At 50.3% G+C, this 21976-nt stretch overlaps 1 protein-coding gene across 4 annotated transcripts in view; it reads right to left on the bottom strand.

The window, feature by feature from the left end:
- Positions 1–21976, bottom strand: part of Mcad (Medium-chain acyl-CoA dehydrogenase) — a 92681-nt gene that overhangs the window by 17725 nt on the left and 52980 nt on the right. For 3 of the 4 annotated variants that reach the window (XM_084575804.1, XM_084575809.1, XM_084575800.1), the window contains one exon: positions 16013–16261. The exons of the other annotated variant lie outside the window; for it this stretch is intronic. In XM_084575804.1, the coding sequence (XP_084431930.1) occupies positions 16013–16261 (249 nt within the window). The remainder of the gene's footprint in view (positions 1–16012; positions 16262–21976) is intronic. 4 annotated transcript variants of the gene reach the window in all.

Here is a 21976-nt window from a genome sequence, read left to right as displayed (position 1 = left end):
TTGGTTATATCGAACTCACGGAATATTCCCTTGAAAATCCCATGTAAAAGTATGGGAAAGCCGTGTCATATGGCGAACTCAATTTCACTGGTCGTTCGATATATCGAACACTGCACCACGGACTGGAAATGTGTGCCTTCCCCAAAGACGATCGCATCACCCTTGGCCGTTTGCCACGTGACGTTTTGAAGCCACGTGCGGAAGGAATGAGAGGGGACAGTTCGGCGATGGCTGGTCTAGGGCAGCGTCGCGCCCATTCCCCAAAGGCGCGCACATCTGCGGTTATCGTTTCCCGTGCGCCAGCACATAACGTTTGCAAGCCATGTGCGTGAATGAACCAGTGGTAACGAGGGGAAAAACGAGCTAGAGCGAAGTGCAAGGATGTGCCCATTCTTTTGCCGAGCTATCTCTTTCCTTCCTCTCTCCCGGCCTTCGTTCGCAGTAGCACGTGCTACGCATGCGCCAAGCCAGCTGAGCCCGTTTTCAGACAGAACGTCGGACGCTTTCTCCAGCGTGTGTTGCGAACCCTCTGCACGTGGCGGCTGACGTGGCTATAGCACCTGCGGACGTTAAGAAGCAGCAGATCTCTCTCTCTTTTTTTTTCTTTTGCGAGAGTCGTTCATTCTTATCGTTGTGCTGTACGCACGGCGTAGTGTAAGATATGGCAACTGCGAGCATTAAGAAGCGTTTTTTTTTTTTTTTGCAGGAGTCCTTTATCTTTGAATGTATGAATCAACGAAAGCACGCGGTCAGTTGCGATCATGACACCGGATTTTAGCATCACTCTGCCAAGTTCACTCCCCGCTATCGTTATCGCTGCGCAGCATCTTGGCACGCTGCCAAGAAATAGCTGTGGATGAGACGACCGAAACGAAGTGGCGCGCGCCATCGACATGCAAGCGAAAACGCTCGCGGTTTCTGCCGCGGCGACACAGAAACCTTGTTTTGAGCTGCCGCGGTGGCTCGAGCGGCGAGAGGGACGCAGTTCCAACAAGTTGGAAATTTTTTGCTCTGTCGCTGCCACTCGTTGCTGAGATCACTCAATCGCTTGCATGTGAGCGAGCTGGCCCAAACGCTTTTTTTTTCCCAAAAAATTCTCGGGTGCAAAAGTGGAGGGTAGGTTCATTATGCGAGTAGGTTGATTACGCGACAAATACGGTATCGTTTTTTTCGCATCGTAAGTGCCGTCACAAGCCTATTTCTGTATATCGAATTATCAATATATCAAACTATTTCGCGATCCCCTTCGAGTTCGATATATCCGGGTTCAACTGTATTTCTTTTGCACCGGTCGTACCTGCACTTGTTTGCGCATCGTCAAACCCTGCAAGGTGAATGCCAAATGCTTCATTGCCATGTTGTGGCCAACTTTTATTTCACACAGCACTCATCAGCTTTCTTTATCCAGGCTGTGTTATTTAGAACTGCCTAATTTGTCCACAAGCGATGCTGACAAATGCAGCTCGGCACAGCAGCAAGCGAGGCTGCATATTCTTCGCAAAAGCTTACAGTCACTCACTACACGTGGCATAAACTGCACAATTGCATTTGGACACAGCCTGTCTTTGAACCAAAGAGAGGGCAGACTACACTCCACAAGCAAAATTTTTTGCAAGTCACAAAAGAGCGGCCTTTCTCACACAGCCGCTTTTGTACGCCTTTACCTCCTCTGCCCTCTCCACTGGTTTAAAATATGTCCCCACCTGTCAATCTGACTCAACATTTGGCACATCATGGCCCCCATATGCATTCATTTTTAACCACTTCTCTGGAGACAAATTTTTATGTGCTCACCATACTTTGCGAAAATTACTCATTCCATTAAACTCACACATTTACTTATCCTTCACTTAAGTACAACTCCCAAAGGAAATACTACTGAAATCAGCCAAACAAATTCTGCCTGTCTGTAATTTTTGGTTAACCCAGTTCCAGTAACGGGGCAAACATTGCATTAGTTTGCTAAACACACTACAAAACATTCTCACAAAGCTTTCAGAACCACCTCAAGCGATATGGCGACATTCAGAGCGAAAGTGTCAAATCCTTCTAACCCCACAGCCAATGCTCAAACCCTAGAAATAAAGCACACCTGCCCTTGAAGGCATGTTGATGCAAATGGCTGCCGACCATCACAAAATCATCAGATCGCATTCATGACGCTTTTTAAAGCAAGCAATGCTGAAATACGATTGTGGCTCCCCACATGCTTTTGTGAACGATGGAATGGCCAGAATTTTTCTTTTTCTGTGGTAACAAACCCTCCTCAAATGATGTCAACTTTTTGTGAAAGAAAGTGGGTAAGCAGATATGGTACACATTAAAACCTCGCTGATGTGTCTGCCCTTCAAAGGAATCAAAATGTGTGCACAGAAGAAGAGACGCACGCAGCTAAGCATATGAACGTAGGAGATTCATTCACGGCCACCTCTTACCTTCCAGTGTTGCAACTATTCAGCCAAAACCTACAAATGGTGCTTTTAAAAACCCCAGGAACCAAAATGCAGCAATCATCGAAAGGGAGTCTTGAAACATGATGCATTCAATCTTGGCGAATGACTTGTCAGAGCTCTCCCACTTGTCATAAATTTCAAAAAGACTAACTGTATATTCCCTCTGGTGACACTTGTGACATCCATGCAAAACTGTCCATGCACTTGGGCCACGTGGCAACAAAATTTGTATGAACGCCTCTTGTATAAACTACGTCATATTGACAAGCAGGAGTTCCACTAGATGCCAATGCAGTACAGCATAGGGATCAAGGGTGCCTTACAGCATGACCAACAGCTTCTCTGCGGCTCCAGCACCTTACTTTTGGGGCTACCCTTGTATTAGCACTAAAATGGGATTAAGTTGGCTGACTGAGGCTTCCCTAACCAGCTCTCTAACCGGACTTCATGGAAGAAAGCTAGATAGTTACTGCCCCTACAAAACGTCAAAACAAGTGTTACCAGAAAAACCTCACCAAAGTTGCACTTTGGAAGCAAACAAAAGAGGCAACTCCCAAACAAAATTTATCCCTCTGATCTGCAGTAACATCAGCTGGAGTGGCCGATGTGTCAATCACCCGGTGGAAATGCATGTCCCAGACAACCTTATCCATGAAGGGGCTACTGCACTAAAAAACAAAACAAGAAGTGGCGGACAGGACATGCGCAGGCTCACAACTGAATTTTAATGACTGAAAGATCATATATATACCATATTTACTCGCATAATGCTCGCACTTTTTTCCACGGAAAGTTGATGCTAAGTTGGGGAGTGCGATAATTATGCGGGCAAAATTTTTGAGCAGATGTTTTGGAGCGCTAAAAGCAAATTTAAATAGGTACGAATCAGGAGTTTTAGGCTAGCTATTGTAAATATAACCATAACATTACTTTCAAGCAGAACTTACCCTTGTTATAAAAGTACAGGTTCGCCAAAGGCACAAATTGCTAAAGTCCTTTATTTACCGCACGCAGCCTCATCATCACTCCCCGCGTTTTATGCATAACTCACAGCAGACCATACAGTTCTACTCTTGATCAGAGACTTGACCCGAGTCCGTGTCGACACTGCAATCGCTATATAGGGAATATTTTCATAGAAAAAGCAGGGACTGCCGTCGCAAAAAACTTCGAAAGAGTCCGGCTTAACATTAACAGGCAAAAGAGTGAAGCTTTGAGGTTGTTGCATTAAATGAATTTGGAACGCCTTTGGGAGGCAGTTAAGTCAGAGAGAAACTGTTTTTTCTTCTCTGCCAATCCCACAAACCGAGAATTCCTTTCATATGCATAGTTACGGAACGCGCCTCCTGGCAACACTCCGTATCAGGTTTTTTGCAGAAATGTTTGGACACGCTTGTACCTGATGATCCTTTTTTAGTTTCTAATTCAGTGCCCATTGTAGAGTATTTGCCGCGTTATAACCCTGGTTCAAGTGGAATGTTCAACATTGCCATCCAAGATTTGTTTTTTCTCTTCCTCAGGCAGTATGTTAGAACAATTGGATGAAGAGGGGTTTATTTCGGATTGTGGGGTGTTGAATCTTTTTTGGAACGTTTTATTTGCAGTCGACTTTTGTGGAATGGATGCTCAAAGAGCGGGGGTGTGCATAGGTTCAAAAGTGGCACCCGTACTAAGTAATATTTTCCTTTGCTATGTGGATAGGGCAATAAAAAGTACCTTGAGGGTATGTGTAAAACAGGTTTTTAGGTATGTTGATGATTATTTAATTTTTGTGGAGGGGGACGTAATGGGACAGGTTGGTGAAATTTTGGGGGTCTTTGATAGTTGCGGGCAGGGCTTGAAGTTAACTTTCAAGGTACCGAGCGGCAAGAAGTTGCAATTTTTGGATTTAAGGTTAGTATTAAAGATAGATCATGTATGCTGGTCTTTCCGGCAGCGTTCGGAGAAGCCGTTACTTAGCTACAAATCAGCCCACTCTAAATTGGTTAAATGTGACATAGCTGTCGCGTGCTTGGGGTCTGCCCTTTTAAAGTCATGTGTGCATGAAATGATCAGTAGTTTTGGCCAGCAGATTGACAGATTAAGATTGGCAGCATATCCGCATCAGGTAATCTTGCTTGCCTGTAATAAAATTGTAAGAAAACTAAAGTCGGACGATAGTTCTCAGCCACAGGAGCCGGGCAGTAGAAAGAAGTATGCGGTCATACCGCATGTACACCGGTTGTCTCATAGGTTAAACATAGGATAAAGATATGCTGTTGTATTTTCAGCCCCTGAGAAACTTGCTAAGATATGTGCCATAGTGGACACAAGAATGAAGAATCAACAAAAAATAAGCGAGAGGAGATCGTGTAAAACAAATCACCAGGTTAAGTTGACACCATGTGCTGAATGCGTAGTGTATGACATTGAATTTTCTTGCGGAAAGAGGTATACAATGTAGCGATCGCGGAGAACCGCGCATCCCTCCGAAGCACCGCGCGCCGCAGAGGATGAAGGGGACAAAAGTATTCCTTCTCTTCCGAGGTTGAGTAACCCAAACGGGTTGCTCGATAGCGCCGCGTTTACCTCTTCCCTCGCCGGGCGCAGGAGCGCACCGCTAGGCATCGCAGACACGACGCTCATTGGCCGAAAAAGGACAAAGGGCGAGATGCGCCGAGATCGGCGGGAACCGGCTACCGCCGGGGAGAGACGACAGCGAGCCGCGACAATGGAAGGACGCAAGGTAAATACCTCCCCGCTATACTTCTTTATTGTCGCCATCTTGCCCTTCGAAGTGTCAGGCCCCATCCAAAAGGATAGGGTCGCCAGCAAGACCTTCACCAGCATTCTTTTTGGGAAAACCCAATAAACATCTGGTTCCGGACAAAGTCCTGTTCTGTGTTGTGTCGTACTTCGCATTACCACTTTGCGGCCGTGAGAACAGCTGCCCGTGGTGTGTGATCGCGGGAGCTCTGTGTTTGCGGCCTAGACCTCGGAAGAGGCTCGACGGCTTAGTAAGAACCTCCACAACTGGCGCCCCAACGTGGTTCTCTCATGCAGAAGCACTTGAGCTACTCGCTTCCGCCGGACACAATGCCAGACCAGCAGAGTAATCTGCCTGATCTGATGTGGCTCGCAGAGCTCAGCCCCGGGTACAGGGAAAGCCCGGCCCACGGCTCGCTCACCGCCAACGCGACTCTACAGACGGGACAATTCGCTGCTGCAGGCGCAGCCAGCGAAACACGACGCCCGTAGGCAGATTCCGGCAGACGCCGCGAAATGCCACCCTCAAGAGGTTGCGCGCCCCTGCACTACGCGCGAACGGATCGGGGAGAAGCGCCAGGCACGCCATGTCCGCCCTCGCAGCTACCAAACGGCAGCACAGGGGCCGCGCCAACCCCGCCGACGATCTCGCCACTCGTCGCGGCACCCGAGAGCGAGGCAGCGGCAAACGCCGAAAACCTCGCAGGAGTCCTCACCAGCACATTCCAGCAAGCACTGCAGTCCTTGCAACCCAGCCCGCGGATCGGAACACCGATCCCAACGTACAGCGGCCACGGCGATCAAATGAGCGCCAACAGCTTTCTCCTGGCGTTAGACCAGTACGGCCAAGTCAACGGCTGCAGCGAGACCCACATGCTGCGAAGAGTGATACCAGTGGCACTGGTTGACCAAGCCGCTCGGTGGCACCGTTTGGTAGGTCACACAGCGAGCACTATGGCTGAATTCCGCAGTATGTTTAGGGAGGAATTCCTTCCTCATGACTACCAGCAGCGAATGCGGCGAGAATTGGAACTCCGAACCCAAGCTCCCAACGAGTCGCTCGTCGAATACGTCAGGGCGATGCAGGAGCTTTACGATTACGCCGATCCCAACGCTTCGAACACGGAGCAAGTGGAACGAGTAATCCGACAGAGCCACCCCACCTTTGCTCTTTACCTGCGGGAAAGTCGCTGCAGGAACCTGAATGAGCTTGCCGTGGAAGCGTGTCGGGTGCAAGCCGAAATTTCAGCTGCCCGTGCGTACCGGCCCCCGCCACCCCCATCGGATTGTCTGGAGCCCAGCTGCGCCCGGAATGGCAGTGCGCGTTCAAGGAGTGAAAACGCTCGAACGTCCCGTGTTTCAGGTGAGAGTGCTTTCCCGGAAATCTCGGATCGCGCTCTTGATCCTTACTCAAACGAGCCGAGAATCATCGAAGCTGCGCGAGAGGTAAAGTGGTCAACCTGACGCCGACCGCCCGACAGAGATTACCAAACACGGTCAAACGATCGAGCTCTGGTGACGCGTGCGGACGGGCAGCGTAACATGGTGGTGGCACCGGCTCAACAAGCTCTCACGGACGGCCGTACGCGAGAGCACCCTCGTCTGCCTCAGTCTAGAGCCCGGAATCCCGGGCCATGCTTCTCTTGTGGCCAAGTTGGTCACTTGGCTCGTGCCTGCCCTGCGAGTCAGGGAAACGAGGTAGGCCGTCGGTAGGAGCACCAGCGGCCAAAGGTGATCCGAGCGACGGAGCTGCAATAGTGGCACCCTCACTTCTCAGGATCGGAACACCGACCACTACCAGGGCTCCGTTCATAGACCTTGCGATAGCAGGGACTACGTTCCGAGCACTGCTTGACACTGGTGCTAGCACTTCTCTAATCGGAGACGAAGTCGTTTCCCGCCTTCGACAGAGAGGCATTCGGGTGCGAAAACACAGCCTGCCCCTCCAGTTGGCAAGCGGAGAAGTATGCTCCGACGGTGATGTGCGCCTCGTCGCGCGTTGGAATGAGCGCGCTCGGCGACAGCGTTTCATTCATTTGCCTGGACTCACGGTACCAGTTATTCTCGGCCGAGATTTTTTGTCCCGTACGGGAATCGTGGTTGATATTGGCAATGGTGGCTATCGGGAAAGCCCGTTCGCGCCACTCAAGCCGTTCGTCACAGCACCGACCGCGACGGCCGAAAGGACAGCTTCCAAGGTGGAAAGGAGGAATACCTCCCGTGGAAGCGGCGCTCCCCCTCAGCCGCTGAATACAGCAGCTGCAGCCCATCCCCATGCCTTGCGCGTGGGCGCAGAAGAGCGTTTACAGGGTCTGCTGGCAAACGCCGACAACCTAACAGACCATGAGCGCGGCCGCGTCTTTTCGTTGTTAGGAAACTTCGAAGAGATGTTCACGGACCGCCCCGGCTGTACCAAGCTTGTACAGCACCGCATCGAGACAGGAGACGCACAGCCTTGGAAATCCAACCCGAGACTGGTCAGCCCCGCCAAAAGGCAGGCGATTGACGCGGCGCTGCAAGAACTGATCGATGCGGGCATTGTTCGCCGCTCATCAAGCCCCTGGGGATTCCCAGTGGTGCTGGTCCCCAAAAAGGACGGTAGCTCACGGCTCTGCGTGGACTACAGGCGACTGAATGCGGTCACACAAAAGGATGCATACCCCTTCCCGAGCGTGAACGACATTGTTTCGAACCTCGGCGGAGCGCGGTATTTTTCTACTCTGGACGCTAGCAAAGGCTATCTCCAAGTAGAGATGCGACCAGGCGACGAGTGTAAAACGGCGTTCACATGCCACAGGGGTCTCTACAAATTTGTTAGGATGCCCTTCGGTCTGTCCGGAAGTCCGAGCACCTTTCAGCGGCTGATCGACCGTGTACTGGGAGACGCCAAATGGCATCACGCTCTCGCCTACCTGGACGACATCGTCATCTACTCCCGCACATTCGAGGAATACCTCGAACACCTCCGAGACGTTCTGGGAAAACTCAGAACAGCAGGTCTCACGCTGAACCCCGCTAAAGCACAGCTGTGCAGGGCTGAAGTCAGTTTGCTCGGCTACCGCGTTCAGCGAGGAAAAGTAGCCCCAGACCCTGACAAACTTCGCGCTATCCTGGAATTCCCGGTGCCGAACGATGTAAAGGCCGTGCGCCGTTTTCTCTGCATGGTGGGCTACTATCGCCAATTCATTCCCAACTGCATCCGCCTGCAAACCCCTCTAACAAAATTGTTAAGGAAGGCAGCCTCGTGGGAATGGGGAGAGGAACAGCAGGCGAGTTTTCGTCAGCTCTCGCAAGCCATCGCCGATACCGCGTCACTGAAACTCCCCGACCTAAATAGGCCCTTTTTGATCCAGACAGATGCCTGTGATTTCGGAGTGGGCGCAGTGCTTCTCCAAAGGGAGGACGAGAAACTGCGCCCCGTGGCGTTCGCCAGCCGTGCGCTAACGCCGGCGGAGCGCAACTACTCAGTGATGGAGAAGGAATGCCTCGCTATCATCTTCGCGCTCCGAAAATTCGAGATGTACGTGGAAGGTACAAGGTTCACAGTCGAAACCGATCACATGGCCTTGACATGGCTGACCCGCTTACATGAGCCAAGCGGGAGGCTCGCGCGCTGGGCACTGACGCTACAGCGCTTCGATTTCGAGGTGCGCTACCGGAAAGGTGCCACAAACGTGGTTGCGGACGCGCTGTCGCGCGCGCCGGTGAATGACCCGTCCCCAGCCGCGGGGGAGGAGGCGCGGCAACTTCCCCGCTCGTCGGGAAAGGAGGGCCGAAAGGAGAAATTTCTGCCTCCGGAGCACGCGCATCTCGTGACAGCGAAAACGCCGATCGAGATTGCATTCAGCAGGGAAGAGCTAATCAAAGCTCAACAGGAAGACTCGTATTGTCGTGAGATGGTCGCCAGTCTGCGTGAAGAGACGGACCAATCGACACCGCTGGTCGAAGAGCGCCCAGAATCCGCGGAGAACGCGGTAGGCGCGAGCTCTAGTGCAGCTGGTATTGCTGCGAGTGAGCGGGAGAGCTTCCTGTTGGACGCTGATGGAGCTTTGCTGAAATACGTGCCTGGCAAAGAAGACTCAAACGAGTGCTTCAAAGCTGTCATCCCCGGCCAACTGAGGCATGCTGCTTTGCAGCACTATCACGACGCAGACGGTCACGGAAGCGCACCAAAGACATGGAAGAAACTATGTCGGCTCGCTACCTGGCCAGGAATGAAGGCTGATGTATGTAAATACGTACGGACCTACCACGTCTGCCAAGAAAGGAAGCCGCGAGGTGGAAAACCGCCTGGCCTGCTCCAACCGATCGTGAGCACAAAGCCATGGGAAACTGTGGTGTGTGATCTGATCGGACCGCTGCCGCGCAGCAAAAGAGGGCACAAATTTGTGTTAGTGGTGACATGTCACTTCAGCGGAATCACTGAACTCTATCCGCTGCGAAACGCCACAACGAAGGAGATCCTGACGAAGCTCTCAGGATTGTTCTGTCGCTACGGGTTTCCGGAGAGGCTGATCACTGACAACGCCTCGTATTTCACGGAGAAAGTTTTTCGTGATACGTGTGCCGCAATGGGCGTACGGCAGCAGCGAACAACGTGTTATCATCCGCAGTCAAATGTGACCGAGCGCTGCAATCGCGATGTGAAGCCACTACTCGGGGCATACGCCCGAACGCACAACGACTGAGATGAGCACCTCGACGCGATCACCTTCGCACTGCGAACAAGCGAGAATCGCTCCACAGGTTTCACGCCTGCCTTCCTGATGTTCGGGAGGGAACTAAATACGCCAACTGACACCAATTTGACCAAAAGGCAGGATGCTTCGTCAGGCTAAACGGCAATAGCCGACTACGCGCGGCACATGCGTGATCGTTTGCAAAAAGCAGTGAGCGAGGCCAGCCAAAATCGCGCTAAAGCAAGGGCTAGCCAGAAGGCTGCCTATGATCGCGCGCATCGGACCGTGGAATTTCAAGTGGGAGACTTCGTTCTAAAGCGTAGCCATGAGCAGAGCGATGCGAGCACGGGGTTCGCAGCTGGCCTTGCGCAGCTGGCATTGGGCCGTTCATAGTTGCTGAGAAGCTCTCGCAGTTGAGCTACAGGCTGAAAGATCCGAACACGGGTCGACTTGGCAAGCCGATCCACGTCGGGGAGCTAAAGCAGTACTTCCAACGGGAAGTGGCTGGCAGGGCGGCAGCGTCGATTTCGCGAAGACGCGAGAAAAGGTCAGTGCCCCCACCTACCCCCAAAGCTCGCCCATACAACACCCGCTCTAGGCGAAAACGACCTTGATGGGGTTACTGGCCTAACAAAGCGTCGACCACTCAGAAGAGCGGTCAGGTAAGCAACCGGTTGTGAGGAAGCGAGCTGGCTGCAGGAGGGTCATATCTAGCAGTACTGTTGGTATGTCCCCTCGTCCCAAACAAAGAGAGGGGAGGAAAGGAAAAGCGGGCGTTGGCGAAGACTCTACCAAGCTGTCCCCCCTCTCCCCTCGCTGCCGTAGGGACCTGGCCAAATGGCAGGCAACTATTGGCTAGGAGCGCCAAGGGAAAACTAATCGAAAATCCGAAAGGGGTCTCCCAGAAGGCGCTGCGAAGACAGGAATCGTCTCCCAGCGACCTCGCTGACGCAGTCAACATCACAAGCATCGGATAGTCAGCAGCAACAACGCCTTGGGTGCCAGCGACGGTCGCAGCTCTAGCCGCCACAACAGAAGCGCGCACTCAATCGAGACTGGCCGTGCCACAACCCAAGTCGCCGCTGCCCAGCCGTCAGGAAGCAGCGCCCGGCGACGGTTCTGGACGGCTGTAGGAGCAGCAGCTGCCGGCTGCAGTGCCGCCTCTCGAGCGCCGGATCGCCATGGAGGGACACTTCTCAAGATAAGCGTTTCGGATATCGCCGCCGTGTTTCCGGCAAGTGGCGTGTGTGCGTGCGTGCGCGCGTGTGGGTGTGACGGCGGTCGTCGCAGCAGTGTGACAGCATTTCCATGCTGTCGGCGTATCGACGAGCGGCGCCATGTGATCATCGCAAGCTTCAAGGCAAAGGACTTAATTCGTGCTCACGGCAGACAGAGTAGCGGTGGAGCAGCGAACGGAAAGATTACGGCGCAACCAACCCTCCAGGCACTGCACGTCGCGAAACCGCCGTGGCGGCGCTTACACCTGCACAGTGAAGAAGTGTACGGAAGACCGGACTACCCGACCATCCCAACTAGCCACCCGGACAGCGACATTGGAGCGTTGGATGCAAGACAAGGCGGCAAAGAAGTCGTTGCCGGCCTACCGTCGCCTGATTTCAGGTGACGTTCGGTCTTTAGGGAGGAGGAGTGTAGCGATCGCGGAGAACCGCGCATCCCTCCGAAGCACCGTGCGCCGCGGAGGATGAAGGGGACAAAAGTATTCCTTCTCTTCAGAGGTTGAGTAACCCAAACGGGTTGCTCGATAGCGCCGCGTTTCCCTCTTCCCTCGCCGGGTGCAGGAGCGCACCGCTAGGCGTCGCAAACGCGACGCTCATTGGCCGAAAAAAGACAAAGGGCAAGATGCGCCGAGATCGGCGGGAACCGGCTACCGCCGGGGAGAGACGACAGCGAGCCGCGACAACGGAAGGACGCAAGGTAAATACCTCCCCGCTATACTTCTTTGTTGTCGCCATCTTGCCCTTCGAAGTGTCAGGCCCCATCCAAAAGAATAGGGTCGCCAGCAAGACCTTCACCAGCGTTCTTTTTGGGAAAACCCAATAAACATCTGGTTCCGGGCAAAGTCCTGTTCTGTGTTCTGTCGTACTTCGCATTACCACTTTGCGGCAGTGAGAACGGCTGCCCATGGTGTGTGATCGCAGGAGCTCTGTGTTTGCGGCCTAGACCTCAGAAGAGGCTCGACGGCTTAGTAAGAACCCCCACAACAGACAAACCTCGTTATAATGAAGTCTCATTTTGCGTGGAAATTCGTTCGTTATATCCTATATTCGTTGTAAAAGTACACACAAATTCCTACAAAACAAAATTCTGTTCATAAACCCAAGTAAAGGCTACCCTAAAATGGAAAGCACAGAGCTGAAAAAAAAGCATTTTTTTTCCTTTAAAGTGTGGTATAAGCACGCGAAACCTTACCTTTCATTTTGCACTGCCAAGCAAAAATGAGCACACAAATCGGGATTTAGGCAATGCAGAACTGATTTATTTAAAAAATGACGTAATCTTCATTTGGCGGCACTTCACACTATTCGATAGAATAAATTTCTCAACAAAATCGACACTGTGCAGCGCTTTCCCAATGTCAGCTGATTTGGCCACAGGTAGGTTCTCAAGGTACCTTCTCAATTTCCTCGCCATATCGGCGGCCTCGGTGCTGCTGAGAGCTCGCTCTTCGCCTTCTTCTTCACTCGTAGCATCATCTGTAGGAAGCAGCTGATCGACAATTTCTTGGTCGGTCAATTCGGGCGCCACAGCCAAGTTGTCATCGGCAGCAATAAAGTCCTCGAATGTAACATTCGGAACCGCCAGTTGACGCCATGTCCGTCGAAATTGTCCGCTTCACCTTCAGAATCGTGGGCGTCGTTGGGCTCAGTCTCGCTGGTGGATGGGGCTAGGCCAGCATCAACAAAGCAATTTCTTATTGTCGACTGTGCCACTTCGTTCCATGCACCGTACAGCATGTCCAGCGTAGTTTTGAGGTTTATGGCCGTTGATATGCCCCTGTCTATGTCAAATACGAGCTTCGTAACCAATCGCTTTCGGTAGCAGCATTTTAGTGAGCAAATGATGCCCCTGTCTAATGGCTGCGGCACTGAGGTCGAGTTTGGCGGCAAAAAAACTAGGCGGACCGCTTCAAGTAGTACAGACACCTTATGGGCAGAGCAGTTGTCCAATATAAGGAGCACTTTCCTGCGCTGCTCTGCCATGTCTTTGTCGAAGGCCTTCAGCCATGCTTCAAAGAGTGACGACGTCATCCACGCCTTTTTGTTCGAGCGATAGTCCGCTTGGACATTCCGGGCGTTGCGCAGGCACCTGGGGCGAGCAGATTTACAAATAACAGTTTTTACATATTTACAAATAATAGCCTTTTATCTGACCCATCCATGTTGACACAAACAACAACGGTGACGCGGTCTTTGCTTTTCTTGCCTCCTCGGCACAGTTCGTTCTTCGCAACGAGTGACCTTTCCGAGAGCAGCTTAAAAAAAAGCGGTCTCATTCCCGTTGTAGACATCGCGCATCTCGTAGCCATCCAGTTGCATGCAGAAGCTTTCTGCCCACTTCTCGCAGTTCTCTACATCGCCGGCTGCTTCTTCGCCCGACAAGGTGTGGCAAACAATCTGGTGGCGGTCTTTAAATCGCTGCAGCCAGTCACTGCTTGCATAGAAGTCGTCGTGGCCTAAGACGCAAGCGAGACTTCTTGCCTTCATTTGAAGCACGGCACCAGACACAGGCAGGTTGCGCACTATAACGTCCTTGAACCACGCGAACAAGGCATCTTCAATATCCTGGTGGTGACAATACCTGAAGCGCTTCCTGTCGTTCTTCACGGCGCCTGCAGAGTGCACGTTTTCTATCTTCTGCCTTGCGCTCAGTATGGTTGACAGAGTGCTAGACTCAACGCCGAAGTCTGCGGCAATCTCTTTCTTCTTGCGCCCGCTGTCGACCGCCCTGAATATTTTTATCTTTGTTTCAAGAGAAACTGCTTTGCGTTTCGGCGCCGCCATGCTGCAAGACGACGGCACGGCCTCGAGGAAAGTGAGCACACGCGCGGGTCGGCAAAAAGTAGGGGCAGGGGCACGCGGGCGGTGGTTCGATCACGTGCAGGTCACATGCCAGGCAGTCGTTGATGCTAGATTCATTCGCGGTCCCTAGTTGGCATGGCGTGCGAAAGCGCGGGTGATTCAAACACATTTTAGGTGGAGACGATTGATAAAACCGAAATTTAGCGTTTTGAAAATTCTTTTTTTTTGCTTCTTTGCAGATTTTGAGTCGTATGAATACGAAATATGCTTCGTTATAACCGATTTAACGACATGCAAGCGAAAATGCTCGCGATTTCCTGCCGCCGCGGCGACACAGAAACCTTGTTTTGAGCTGCCGCGTGGCTCGAGTGGCAAGAGGGACGCAGTTCCAACAAGTTTGAAAATTTTCGCTCTGTCGCTGCCGCTCGTCGCTTGCATGTGAGCGAGCTAGCCTTAACGCATTTTTTTTCTTTAATTCTCGGGTGCAAAAGTGGAGGGTGGGTTCATTATGCGAGTGGGTTGATTACGCGACAAATACGGTATCGTTTTTTCGCATCGTAAGTGCCGTCGCAGGCCGATTTCTGTATATCGAATTATCGATATATCGAACTATTTCGCGATCCCTTTTGAGTTCGATATATCCGGGTTCGACTGTATTACCTGTGTATTTTTCAAATAAACTTCAGTTGTTAGTCAGCGCTTGCCCGTTATTCTCTTCCTTTGTTTCTCTCAAGTAGCGGCGCTGTTTTTTGATTTTGATTTCGCTCTCTCCAGTAGCGTACTACGCAGAACTCGGTGCCCAAGTGCCTGCTGGCAGCGCAGTTGCTATGCTGTAGCCCGTACTCGAAAGCTTTCAGCTCAAAAGCAGCTGTAAAACTTGCATACCGCCCCACCGCGGTGCGGCACCAAGAACACGGTAGATAGTGGAACAAAGCAAGTAACATATGGACGGAACAAAGGTACTGTGACGAGGCGCGGAGACACCTTGCCAAATGGTGACGACTACGAGCATCATGGAGGTAAAAAGAAAGATACGCATAACCTATGATGATGATGATGATCTACCCAAACACGCTATCGCCGACCGGTAGTGCGTGCACACAACAAGGCCAACTAGGTTCAATAGCGCTCCAAAGATGGCGCTTTCTACTACCAGCAGACAACTCTCGCAGTGGCAATATTGGTAGTGCAAAGATTATGCGAGGAAAAAAATTCCGATTCTGGACGACCAATGTTGGGGGTGCGAGCATTATGCGAGTAAATACGGTACAGTGAGTAAGAAGACATCATGAAATTTGTACCGTCATAGGGACTGCCGCAGACGAGAACTTCTCGAGGCGTATACTATCAAGAAGAGAGCACGTGGTTGTATTAGCGATTTTTCGGTTGCACTTGCAGATTGTGAGGTGATGTATTCGGACGCAAACATGTGACGGCAGCACTAATTTGCATTTGTATGGCCTCAGGGCATGATGTTGTCTTTTTGTACACTGTATATATGTCATCTTTCAGCCATTAAAATTCAGTTGAGAGTCTGCGCACGTCCTGTCCAACGCTTGTTCTTTTGTCTGTGTGTTATTTAGAGAAGTATTCCCCTTCGTGAATAAGATGTACACTAACCAACTAGCCCAGCTCACTGCTCTAGTAGAAACCCAGTTTTAGCAAGTCAAATTATTGGTTCAGCCACAGTGGTAATTCGTTAAAGGCCCTAGAGGATGAAGACAAGATGGGGCAACACGACGGCACAATCTTTGAGACACCCGGCACCAGGTGCATTCTAGGAAAGAATATAGGATGCCCAGACATAGCAGCACCAGTGCCTCTGGGTGGTGACTTGTCCCTGTGCACTCTTGAACGGTTCCTCCATAATGGTTAAAAATTTCCCTCCTCTAGCAGCACTGTTTTCCAGTGCTCTCTCGGAGCTGTTGAATCATTACAGCTGCATAACTCCCTGCAGGCTTCAAAATACAGACATCAATTTAAAGTGTGCAGTTGGGGAGACTACCAAAACATCCTATTGCGGCTGCTGGAAGCAGCCTCCCACAAACAGGCCAGAAAACATTTTGATCCTGATAGTATCACCAAGAAGGCTAACCTGATAAATTTTGGCGTCACGCATGAGCTTCTCAACAGGGTACTCCGAGTTGAACCCGTTTCCGCCGAAAATCTGCACGGCGTCCGTGGCACACTTGTTGGCAACGTCCGAGGCTAGCGCCTTGGCAATGGAGGCGTAGTAGCTGTTCCTGCGGCCCTGGTCACACTCGAAGGCCGCTCTCATCCATGCCAGGCGTGACACCTCCACGCCTATTGCCATGTCTGCCAGCATGAACTGAACTGCTTGGTGCTGCAAAGGCAGGCACATTGTCAGTGACTCTTTCCACTTGTGGTCACAAACACTCATATACATCCACACTATATGACCGTCAATATAGACACACTTGGTGCGACTGGCTGCACCTATGTGGGAAGAACTTCTTGCTACTCCGTGATGCCAGGACTGATGGTTAGAGTGGGATGCTCTGCCTGGTGCATGCGCATGTATGGTCGGTTCCTGCGTCAGCAGCATCCTACTTGCATGCAGCACCAAAGCAGGGAAAGGACTCACCATGAGTTCAGATTCAAAACATGGGAAAAGAAGTTGGAGGAATCTGAAGCTCCACTTTTAGGAGTATGACATGACAGCGTTGAGACGTATTATGCACAACTGCTACAAATAGCACAGCAGTGTCGAAATGAGCACCTTCGCGATTTTTTAACAAAAGGGACAAGGCTCACATAAGTCAAACCCGCATATATCGAACCCGGATATATCGAATTTTGGTTATATCGAATTTTGGTTATATCGAACTCACGGAATATCCCCTTGAAAATCCCATGTAAAAGTATAGGAAAGCCGCGTCATATATTGAACTCAATTTCACTGGTCGTTCGATATATCGAACACTGCACCACGGACTGGAAATGTGTGCCTTCCTCAAAGACGATCGCATCACCCTCGGCCGTTTGCCGCGTGACGTTTTCAAGCCACGCGCGGAAGGAATGAGAGGGGACAGTTCGGCGACGGCTGGTCTAGGGCAGCGCCGTGCCCATTCCCCAAAGGAGCACGCATCTGCGGTTATCGTTTCCCGCGCGCCAGCACGTGACGTTTGCAAGCCATGTGCATGAATGAACCAGAGAGAACCGGTGGGAACGAGAGGGGAAAAACACGATAGAGCGAAGCGCAAGGGTGTGCCCATTTTTTTGCCGAGCTATCTCTCTCCTTCCTCTTTCCCGGCCTTCGTTCGCAGTAGCACGCGCTACGCATGCACAGAGCCAGCTCAACCCATTTTGAGACAGAACGTCAGACGCTTTCTCCAGCACGTGTTGCGACCCTCTGCACGCGGTGGCTGACGTGGCTATGGCACCTACGGAAGTTAGGAAACAGCAGATCTATTTTTTTTTTTTTTCGAGAGTCGTTTGTTCTTATCGCTGTGCTGTACGAGCGGCGTAGCGCAAGATATAACGTTACGAAGCGGCTTTTTTTTTTGCGGGAGTTGTTTATCCTTGCATGTATGAATCAACAAAAGCACGCGGTCTGCTGCGATCATGACAGCGGCTTTTAGCATTTTTCGCTTCAAACAGCATTTGCAGCTACTTTATCACGCTTTCCAATGATTTCGTGGCAGTAGACTACGCCCGCCCGAAGCGCGGTGTGATAAATCGAACCAGGCTTGTGCAATCAAGCCATTATGGTCAGTCTGCCAAGTTCACTCCCCGCCGCAGCAGAAGCTATCAAAAGATAAACCCACCCCGACGTTATCGCTGCGCAGCATCTTGGCACGCTGCCAAGAAATGAGCTGCGGATGAGATGACCGAAACGGAGTGCGACATAGAAGCGATAACGCTGGCGATTTCTGCCGCGACGACACAGAAACCTTGTTTTGAGCTGCCGCTGTGGCTGGTACGGCAGAGGGAGGCTGTTCCAACAGGTTGGAAATTTTTTGCTCTGTCACTGCCACTCGTTGCTGAGATCGCTTAATCGCTTGCATGTGAGCGAGCTGGCCTTAACGCATTTTTTTTTTTCAAAATTTTCGAGTGCAAAAGTGGAGGGTGGGTTCATTATGCGAGTGAGTTGATTACGCGACAAATACTGTATCATTTTTTCGCATCGTAAGTGCCGTCCCAAGCAGATTTCTGTATATCGAATTATCGATATATCAAACTATTTCGCGATCCCCTTCGAGTTCGATATATCTGGGTTCGACTGTATTTCCACTAGCTAACCGAGCTGGCTGTTGAAATATACATGGCGCAACTAGTTTGCTCCATGTATCTGCAGCCCGGACATTATCGAAGAAAAATGTCACATACAAACCTGCAGTCGCTCATATTAAAGCGGGGAGGCATTGGAAGTCGAATTAATTGCGCCTGAAATACGAGGAATGCATAATGCACAAAAACTAAGGAATCATCTGTCAAAACTCCCCACTACCTGGTGTTTCCAAGCTGTCCGCATTACATGCGACCTGAGCAAGGAAAGGGACAAAATGACCGCTCTGCTGATGGCAATGGCTCAAAAAACTGTAGCTAAATGCAACGGCTCTAGACAGAGCCCAAAGTATCCATGATGGATGCCTGACATATCTACAAATTAAGTAGTTGGCCTGTTCACGTTACGTACATCTTTGCTGTAAGGTCATGATAGGTCATGGAGGTGATATGAAGCAACAAGCTAAATGGAATGCTTGCTTTTAGTTATTCCCTGTTTCATACAACATCCCCAGCTGATTTGTGAAAGGGAAGAACGCATCCACATCATGGACCTCTGGATATGACCAGTGCTGAAAAAATGGACTGACATGGGAAAGAATTAGGGGAAAGAATTGTGCCCTCGAGAAGAAAAACAATTGCCAGAGCATGGCTCCTCAGTTAACTGTGTTTTTTGTCTGCGACAGCTTCTGTTAATTAGTATAAATTATTGTTACCCACTAGAAGAGAGCAACTGCATACTAACAAGTTGAAATATGACGCTGAACAGCGCTGCGTCCAGAATCATAAGTGCGGCAAAATGTACACGGGATTAATAATCGACCCGAAACCCGGGTTCAGATAATTATGTGCGATAAAACCGCTATTAGACTGAATGGGAAACCAGTCGCAGAAAAGCTCTTACAGGTGACGTGCACTGGTTCTTTTTCAGTGTAAAGGCATTTAAATGTCTGTCACAGTGATGGTGCTTCGATCAACCTCAAACCTACAGGTTTGTTGAAGCGCATGTCTTAAATTATCAACGTAGGTTGCACCAACACTTGGATGAAAGTGCAATTTCCCGCCTATATTTCCACCCATAGTGCACTGGGCGTGAGGTGACTTCCCGCACGCAGTCGTGATATGACCATATTTGCACAATGAACACACAAATTCAGAAGGAGCGTTCATTGCGTGTTAACCTGCATAATGAAACAAACTCCATTTCATGCAACTTGGCAAGAAACATAACACCACCATTCATTGCATGACTACTTGCACTAACCGTTTGGATTGTAACAGCACCCATGGGTCCCCATGGGTGCTGTTACACCCATGGTGACCCATAGCAGCAGCTCTAGGAAGAGCATGAGAAAAATGACACCTTTTGTTGGTGTAGTCATGAAATGTGTCTTGGAAGAGCCATAATCACACGATTCTGTGCATCCTCTTCTCATGAGGGACATGACTGCACCAGCCTGAAACCTGCCAGTCCAGCCAGAAAAAAAAATTGGAGCACTCATTATGCAGAGGGAAAAAATACAAAAAATACAAATATGAAAAAGTAATATGCTCTCCTTATGCTCTAAGCAATAATGTCTAAGGACTCATCTATGTACAGATTAGGCTGCCAAGCGAGACTACACGAAGTGCCTGTAGGCTCGCAAGAGTTGAGCGCAGGCTTATAACTCATGGAGCCTCCAGAGAGAAAAACTGTTGCCTGGTAGGTAGAGGGAGTGACAGTAACCACAAAGTCAATGATGGCTCACAGTGTGGACAGTGCAACGTTATATGGGCTGCACACATAGCATGAAGGCTTGTGTCATCTGTAGTGGAGTGGAACATCATACAAAATTCTGCCCACATGCAGTTCAGCAACAAAGAAATTGGTATCATCCCCAAATTTGCAACGTCATCATCATCATCAGCCTGACTATACCCACTGCAGGGCAAAGGCCTCTCCCATATTTCTCCACTTAACCCGGTTCTGTGCTAGCTGCATCCACTTGACCCCTGCGAACTTCTTAATCTCATCCGCCCGCTAACCTTCTGCCGCCCCCTGCTAGCTTTCCTTCCCTTGAAATCCAGTTTGTTACCCTAAGCGACCATTGGTTATCCTCTCTTCGCACTACATGTCCTGCCCATGCCCATTTCTTCTTCTTAATTTCCACTAGAATGTCGGTAACTTGAGTTATTTCTCTGACCCACTCTGCACGCTTCCTATCTCTTAATGTTACCCCTACCATTTTTCGTTCCATAGCCCTCTGGGTTGTCCTCAACTTAAGTAGAACTCTCTTGGTTAGCCTCCACGTTTCAGCGCCATAGGTGAGTACAGGTAAGATGCACCTGTTATATACTTTCCTCTTTAGCGATACCGGTAAGCTGCTAGACATAATCTGCGAGTGCTTGCCAAATGTGCTCCATCCCAATCTTATTCTTCTTGTTATTTCCTTTTCATGGTCCGGATCTGCGGTTACTACCTGTCCTAAGTAGACATATTCGCCTACTACTTCCAGTACTTCGCTACCTAATGTAAACTGCTGTTCCTTCCCGAGGCTGTTGAACATTACCTTAGTCTTCTGCATATTGATTTTCAAGCCTACCTTTCTACTTTTCCTGTCTAGGTCATCAATCATTATTTGCAGTTCATCTCCCGAGTTGCTTCGCAAGGCAATGTCATCAGCAAATCGCAGATTACTGAGGTATTCTCCATCTACCCTTATCCCTAACTGCTCCCATTCCAAGTCTCTGAATACTTCCTCTAAGCAAGCTGTGAATAGTACTGGGAAGATTGTGTCTCCTTGCCTAACACCTTTCTTTATGGGAAGTTTGTTACTTTCTTTATGCAGAACTATGGTTGCTGTGCAGCCACTGTATACATATATCTTGCAGCACTTTCACGTACGGCTCGTCTACCCCCTGATTTCGCAATGCCTGCATCACCGCCGAGGTTTCAACTGAGTCAAATGCTTTTTCGTAATTAATGAATGCTATGTATAAGGGCTGGTTATATTCCGAGCATTTTTCTATCACCTGATTGATGGTATGGATATGATCGATAGTAGAGTACCGTTTCCGAAACCTGCTTGATCCTTTGCTTGATTGCAGTCTAAGGTTGTCCTGATTCTATTAACGATTACCTTAGTAAATACCTTATACGTAACAGACAGTAAGCTGATTGGTCTGTAATTTTTAAGGTCCTTACAGGCCCTTTTCTTATGAATAAGGATAATGTTTGCATTCTTCCATGGTTCCGGTACCGTCGATGACACCAGGCACTGCGTATACAAGGTGGCCAGTTTTTCTAACACGATATCCCCCCCGTCCTTCAGCAAATCCGTAGTTATCTGATCCTCTCCAGCTGATTTCCCCCTTTTCATAGTTTCTAATGCTTTCTTGACCTCGTCCTTCGTCACTGGTGGAACGTCTGACTGTTTTTCCCTACCGCCAATCTCATTACGGTCCTGACTACTTTGGCTACTGTAGAGATTTGTACAGTGGAGACCACTTATAACGTAACCGCTTTTAGCGCGGAACCGGTTATAACACGGGTTTTTCCGACTCCCGGTATTCGTACCATAGAACTCAATGTATAGGCAGACCGCATAATACGCAGGCACGCGAACCAGAATACCGGTTATAGCGCGGTATTTGGGAGGTTGAAGGGCGCACTCCGCGCCCTTCGAGGGAGCGCAGTCCGCGGTGGAGAGCAGTGGCCGCAGTGGCTGTTGGGAGGACACGCGCGACGAAAACAGAGAGGGAGAAGGCAACCCCGAAGCACCCGACGAAAGGCAGGCGCGTACATCACCATGGTAACCATGGAGCATGTACG

This window comes from Amblyomma maculatum, chromosome 1 (assembly GCF_055883805.1).
Source record: "Amblyomma maculatum isolate TAMU_Amacu chromosome 1, ASM5588380v1, whole genome shotgun sequence".
Classification (NCBI taxonomy): Eukaryota; Metazoa; Arthropoda; class Arachnida; order Ixodida; family Ixodidae; genus Amblyomma; species Amblyomma maculatum.
The sequence above is the reverse complement of the archived record's forward strand: the minus strand, read 5'-3'. Positions and strand labels throughout refer to the sequence as shown.